This window comes from Etheostoma spectabile, chromosome 14 (assembly GCF_008692095.1).
Source record: "Etheostoma spectabile isolate EspeVRDwgs_2016 chromosome 14, UIUC_Espe_1.0, whole genome shotgun sequence".
Taxonomy (NCBI): domain Eukaryota; kingdom Metazoa; phylum Chordata; class Actinopteri; order Perciformes; family Percidae; genus Etheostoma; species Etheostoma spectabile.
The window spans coordinates 15,329,568-15,336,507 of record NC_045746.1 but is presented as its reverse complement, the minus strand read 5'-3'; the positions used below and the strand labels follow the sequence as shown (position 1 = coordinate 15,336,507).

At 42.0% G+C, this 6,940-nt stretch overlaps 1 protein-coding gene across 7 annotated transcripts in view; it reads right to left on the bottom strand.

Moving 5' to 3' along the window:
- The window catches only part of rbms3 (RNA binding motif, single stranded interacting protein), a 277,803-nt gene that overhangs the window by 107,176 nt on the left and 163,687 nt on the right, over nucleotides 1-6,940 (bottom strand). For all 7 annotated transcript variants that reach the window (XM_032535593.1, XM_032535585.1, XM_032535590.1 and 4 more), the window contains one exon: nucleotides 4,747-4,838. In XM_032535593.1, the coding sequence (XP_032391484.1) occupies nucleotides 4,747-4,838 (92 nt within the window). The remainder of the gene's footprint in view (nucleotides 1-4,746; nucleotides 4,839-6,940) is intronic.

Sequence of the window (6,940 nt, the reverse complement as noted above, 5' to 3'; positions counted from 1 at the left end):
TTTATTGAAAGATGAGAAGGAGAAAGAAAAGAAGCATGCAACTATGTGTAGTAAAATCCTGATTCGCAGCTTTGTGCTACTCAGTCTCTCAAAAGCTGTACTGTCACCATGGCAGAGCATATAAAGCTACAAGTGCTAGTTAAAGGTTAGAACTATGAGTGAAGGAGTGAAAGGAGGAAAGTAAGTATATACACAATATGCTTATGTGCTGACTAGCATCATTCGGATACTTACATGCTGTATTTTAATGTGGAGAATGGTCATCAAAAAATATGGAAGGAAATGAGATGCTGTGAGTGACGATAATCATAAGGATGACCTTGTCAGTGGCAGCTTCAGGGGGAAAGTGCTGATCACCATATGCTTCGCAAACAGCACTGCGGCGGATGTCAGAGGGGAAATGGCATCGCATTCAAGGTGGTGAACATCAAACCGAGAGGTGAGTGATGCTGCTGAGTGAGCACTTGTACCCCCAAAGTCTGTCCAATTATCCCGCTGTATTCACAACACAAATTATTTCCCGCTAGATTCTCCCCCAGATTGAACCGATGCTTGTGTTCGTTAGGCTAGCTGTTGTCAGCAACCAACTGCAACAGCACTGTCAGCCATCCCTTTGATTATCACCCAGAGGTCACCCTGTGTTGAGCCAAAGCGTGGGCTCCTGGGTGTCAACGGCGCTAAGACGTCAGAGGAGTCACCTTTAAAGGATAATAAGAAGTCTGCTGACGGACTGCAGACCACCCAGAGGGGGATCCGTGCTTTTCACATGAATATAAATGTAATATTGACAGGACATCTTCCCCAGGAGAGAGGAAGAAAAAGACAGCAGAAGTGACGGGGCAAGTGAAAGGGAGTGAGGATAAATGAGAAAGGGAGAGTGCAAGAGGACTGAACACTCTGGTTCGTTTCACACCGTTAAACCATCTGAAGCATCCGCTGGTGACTACTGGTTGATGGGTCGATGCGAGAACTGTGTTATCATAAACATTTGGGATTCACATCATGGAGGCACTTTAATGATGCTTTTAGCATAATTTTCACACTGTAATGTGAAGTGAAGGGCAAGCAGCGCCTTTCTGTCTGCCTTCTGGGAACCTAAAATATTGGCTACTGGATAACATTTCAAAGTAATGGTAGTGTGAAATTTGTTAATTTTAAAATGTTCTTCTCTTACTGAAAGAATAGTAAAAAACATACAGTCAAAGAAGAGAAAAGAAAGAATAAATGAAAGACATATTTTACATGTCAGGATTCAAAAGTAGAAACAAGTAAGGACTGTTACCTTAAGATGATAAAGCATATTAAAATAACACAATCCACATGCAGCGTCACAAGCATCATGGACTTCCTGGTCAGATCCAATGAAAGCAAATGTCAGCTCCAAGTTTATATTGGCCCTAATGTCTATAACATCATAGCAGGGTGTACATTAAGAGACTACATAGGACGTTAGAGTTGTTTTGCTAATTCTAAGCGGTCCACACTGAGAGGAAAAAGTAGAGAGTGAAAATAAAAAGTAGAAAAGGACAGCTTTGTTTTCATCCGGGCTGTTATCAGCAGAAGCCGACTGCAGCGAGAATAGGGAGGGATGATTTCCATAAAGACTGGCTGTTGTCTGAAAGCAAGCAGCTGTCAGGCGGAATTACCTCTCCGACACAGACACCACAATCGAGGGCGCCCTTCCCATAATTCAGTCTGATTGGCTCAAGGGGAAAATGGCAGCCTGTGGAGAGTGAGGCGAGCGGCTGGTTGACAGGTTTGCATCTGTGAAGCTAGACGCGGCGTTTACCTGTTATTATTCTGTCTGCTCAACGTGTCAGTTTTCACAGTTCGGAAAGCTACCTGAACAAAGTGACATAGAGAATAGAGTCCACGGTGTGAGGAGGCAAATATGTGCCTACACACACACACAGACACACACAGACACACACAGACACACAGACACACAGACACACAGACACACACACACACACACACTATAGTATCAGACTAGATCTGAGAGGTGATTGACTTAGCTTAGCATAAAGACTAGAAATAGGTAGAACTAGCTAGCCTGGCTCTCTCCACATTTCAAAGTACAGCATTGTAAATTCCTCTAAAAACAAAATGTTCAATAACTTATTTTTGTGTGCAGACACACACACAAACACAAACCTATGCTAAGGGCTCTTATCTGTGACTTGTGTAGAGGTGAGTGACAGGAAGGGATGCGCAGGGGGGAAGTGTCCTTTAGGTATCTTAATTATGGCTCCTCTCCTCCCTCTCGCTGTCACCATCCCCGGGGGAGGGCAAGACAAAAGGAAGGCAATGTTTCATCTCTGCTGCCTTGGTATTTCAAATTCCAAGGGGAGTAAGAGGAGAGAGACAGCAAGGTGTTACATTGGAGGAAGAAGAGAAAATCAAGTTTCCCTATTTCTCTCTTCTTGCCTTCTTTGCAGCTGTGTTAAGTAAGGCACCTTAATAAAAGCATTTTAATGGCGTCAAGGCAGGGGAAAATGCGTAACTTGATTACTGTGACGGTTTTATTTAATGTGCTCAAAGCCTGTGGCTCTGACTTGCTTTTCATTTATTACTTTATGGAGGAGATATATATGTGACAAAAGGAGCAGAGGGATTGAGAGAATGAGGCTGAATGATCTTGTTGTCAAAGTCTTCTGTGGTGTTAGCAATCATCTTTGTGATTTACACCTTCCTCAATGCGCATCTGGGTTTTTCATCCGGCCCCGCCAGGGAAATGCTGCGCCGCCACGACAGAGAGGAGGATGTCAGAGACACCTTGGCAGGTAGGCAGGTACAGAGACGGCCTGCTGTTAATTATTGATGGGAATAAATTGCAGTCATTGGATGTTTGGCAGGGAAACACATGGCAGATATGAATACAAATGTGTTTATGAATGTGTCCGCGTAAAAAAGATGGCAAGAGAAAATGACATTAAATAAAAGGTTAGAGAGAGGGAAGGGGGGGCACGTTGGAAGAGGAGGAGCCGATAGAGTGATGGGAGTGATACCTGGTAAAGAGACGTTAGAGAGATGTAGAGCGAGTCTATAAAAGCAAACTACTCCTTAATGTCTCTCACAAGTGTGATAAAAGAACAGAGCTGCGGCACAGAATGCTGGCCTTTCCATTTGTGTGAACAGAACAAGGGAACATTCAAAAAACAAACTATTATACATAAATGCTAATGGAAAAATGATTTTGTGAATGTGCCCACACGCACAGCTATTCACACAAACGTTCTTAAAAAGGTCAGCTCTTTTGTTTGGGGACACAAGACCTCTCTCATGAAAATATTGACTGAGAGAAGGGGAACAATGCAAAGTGTGGTCTTAAAATGAGATGGGCAAAGAGCATGGCTTCTTATCTGTATTCTGAGAGCCTGCCCTCTTATAAATATTGGAAGAAGGACACCGGTGGGGGGAAGAAACGGCCAAATGGCGCATTCGAGAAATGGCACACCTGAGCACCGCATGGGATATCATCTCCTCCTGTCAGATCTCATCCCATTTGATCAAAATAATTGCCACCTTCACCGTTATCATCATTTCTGTCATCTTCACTGGCGCCATCACCATTCTTCATCTCATCAGGGCTTTTTTGGCTTCAAGGGGGGGATTTCTGGATCAGATCAAATGCGGACCATCTCGTCTGAGAAAATCACCCTCATAGTCATCATCATATTGATTGCTTTAATGCTAGTGACATTTTGTTCACCTATTTAGATATTCTGACACCAGCAAATCTTGGGCTGGTACAAAAATAGCCTGGTCTAGCCTTGCAGACTCGTCTATCTTAGATGTCTGGAGAAAGGGCCCTGCTGTGTTTTAGTCTATGATGATTTGCTCTCTGCAGCCAGCAAGGAAATGAAAAATATAGGAAAGAAAAATGACAAAAGGACAGCTGCTTGCCTGGACTGAGGATCAACATACATTATACAACAATATCACTGATGTTCTTGTTCTGGCACCACAGTTCTATTGGGACATAAGCTAGATAGCCAGTTTACAATCTGCTAAAACTGACAGACAGTCAACATTCAGTCTCAATCTTAATATACAAGATTCTAAGGTTAAATGTCTTTTCACTCTAAGCCATTCCTCTCCATGTGTGTCTATGTCTTTCAACCTGGCTCCATTGTGCAACTCACTGGGGCCCTCTTTGTACAACTAAACAGCTTGTCTCATCTGCTTCCACTTTAGTAGTCTAATGATACTGCACAACATAGGACAAGCGGCTGGTCAAACTTCAGTTACAGCAGGGCCAGCTTACATGCTGGCAACCGAGTTGGTTTGCTGTGTAATAATGCCACGCACACCACAGTTTCACACTTAACTAAGTCAATGTAGCCACTTGAAACAAAGGACCACATGTACAAGCAAAGTCTTGATACTAGATTGTATGTGACTACAGGTTTGCCCCATCACAGAGTGTCAGTAAAATAAAACAGACCACTGTTGCCTCTGAACCTGTCATATAGCCATGCAAACACAGTTACAAGCTCACATTAAAGAGTCTTCTTATATTACAGTGAACAAGTTTGTCATTAAACAGCCAACTTCTGCGGAAAATGACTTTCCGTGAAACTGTGTTCATGGACAAAACCAGTTTTGGGGAGCTTTCAGATCCATCCATGTTAATTAAGTGTTTTAAATGAACAGCATTACATCCACAGAAGGAGCTGAACACATAACAAAGTGCTAATGATAATGCAAGAGGAAGATGCTAACTTGTTTTTAAACACCCCTTACCTTGGCCATTTGGGCCTGCACCCCAGTGGCTTTGAGAGACGACACAGCCTTCTGTGCTGCAGCTGGGCTGTCAAAATCCACAAAGCCATAGCCTGGAGAGAGAGAGAAGGGAGAAAGAGAAAGAGGAAAAAAGACAGGCATTAGTAAAGAAAAAATGAAGGCAGATGACTAACAAGGAGAATGACAGGCACTTGGTAATTGTAGCAGTAATAGGTTGGTAACATGACTACAGAGGCTGCCAGTTCTCATATCTGGTGAGCACTACATTGTTTGATAATTAGCGACACTGACGTTCATAGGGGGATGCTATGCATCTTAATTAGTAGCATGGATGAGCGATTTAGTAATAACAAACCCCGGCATCCTGCCCACCTCCACCTACACACATACACCTCCACACATACACTGTGCAAAACACACACAGACACACAACCAAAAACACAAAATAACTGAGTAGTGTGCAAATCAAGAACACAGGCACAGGAATGTTGTAAGTCTGTTGAAGAGACATTCCTATTTGTAGTCTGACAATTCATATAAATATGAAAAGTCTGTAATTGAAAGTCCATAATTAAAGAAATAATACAAACGTGTACACATTCTCACTTGTTCAGCCTTTTGATTTTTTTTTTAGAGACTGTGAAGTTGGCTGGCCCACATTGCGTTCCTCAACACCCAGCATATTAACACAACCCCATTTCACAGCCTTCATAATCCTCTCTACGCTAACAAATCTCTCAAAAGTTGACAGCATAGCAGAGTTGCTGCCATTTCTCTCTGTCTTTCTTCAACTCCATCTCTTTAACACACACATAAACACTCACTTATATATTTCTCAAACATAAGTCTTTGTTCCTCTCTGTCTCTTAAACGCTCTCTCTCTCAATGTCTATCCCTCATATTCTTACCGACATTAAAAGCCACCAGCCCCCATCTGGAAATTCATCACCAGAATAAAATCTGCGTCTGTGATTTATGAGTTATTGTGATCCCGACGTTCTCCGGGATGTATCGGAGACGGAGGTCACGTCAGTGTTAATTAAAATTTTGGTGGCGGATTAAAAGCAGTCAATGGTGCCCTTTGATCCACTGTTTCAGATGGAAAGTGTAATTAGAAAAGGATAATGGGTGTGAGGTGGGAAGAGACCCGCTGCTGTGGTTACCCCATCGTGTTACAAACAATTATAAACTAACACGTGTATGAGCACACGCATGCACACAAACACGTAACACCATGTGTTTTCCTCTGCAAACATCTCACTTTCTCAGACGTTTGAGGTGTGTGTCTGTGTGGTGGTGGTGAGGTGGTGGGGGTTGGGGTCATTTTCCTGTCGGATGGCTGTGAAGGAGTGTGGAGTAATGTGAAAATCATAACCTGTGGCGGAAGAGAAATCGAGTGTGAGGACTGAGTAATGGCCAGCTGTTAGAGTGGGGCTGGGAGGGGTGGGTCTTTAATTGTGGAAATATGAGCCAGAGCGAAAGGATTCAAATACAGGCGACAGTCAGACAAACTGTACCCTTTCTTTAAATATGTATCATTTCTTAAAAGAGACCACAAGTAGACAGTACAGCCAAGCATTTTGTTACATTAAAAACCTATAATTTGATCAGTACTTAAAGAAAGCAAAACTTGACTGCATAAAAGCAGCTTGTTAAAATGTATTTTAACCAAATAAAAAAATAAAAAAACGTACTGTCCATCTTGCTTCAGTGGTATCTAGGCATGCAGACAGTTTTCTGCCTCCTCCCAAATATAATGGAGGTGAATTGAATTTTGGCTGTAGTGAAACTGAAAGCAATGCAATGCTTTTCAGAGACTCCCTGTTACTGTGGATAATCCACAGACCATGCTGTGAACAGTTTTCATGGGGCTAGAGCTGGGCAATATATCAGTATTATATCGACATTGTGATATGAGACTAGATAATGTATAGATAGATTTTGGATATTGTAATATCTTAATATGGCATAAGTGTTTTCTTCCTGGTTTTAAAGGGTGCATAAGAAGTAAAATTATGTCATTTTCTGAATTTACCAGACTGGTATATTATTTGCCATTACCCACTTAGTCTGTGTATCCACATTACTGATGATTATTTATCAAAAATCTCATTGTGTAAATATTTTGTAAAAGCACCAGTAGTCAACACAACAATATTGTTGCGGTTTTGATATTGAGGTATTTGGTCAAAAA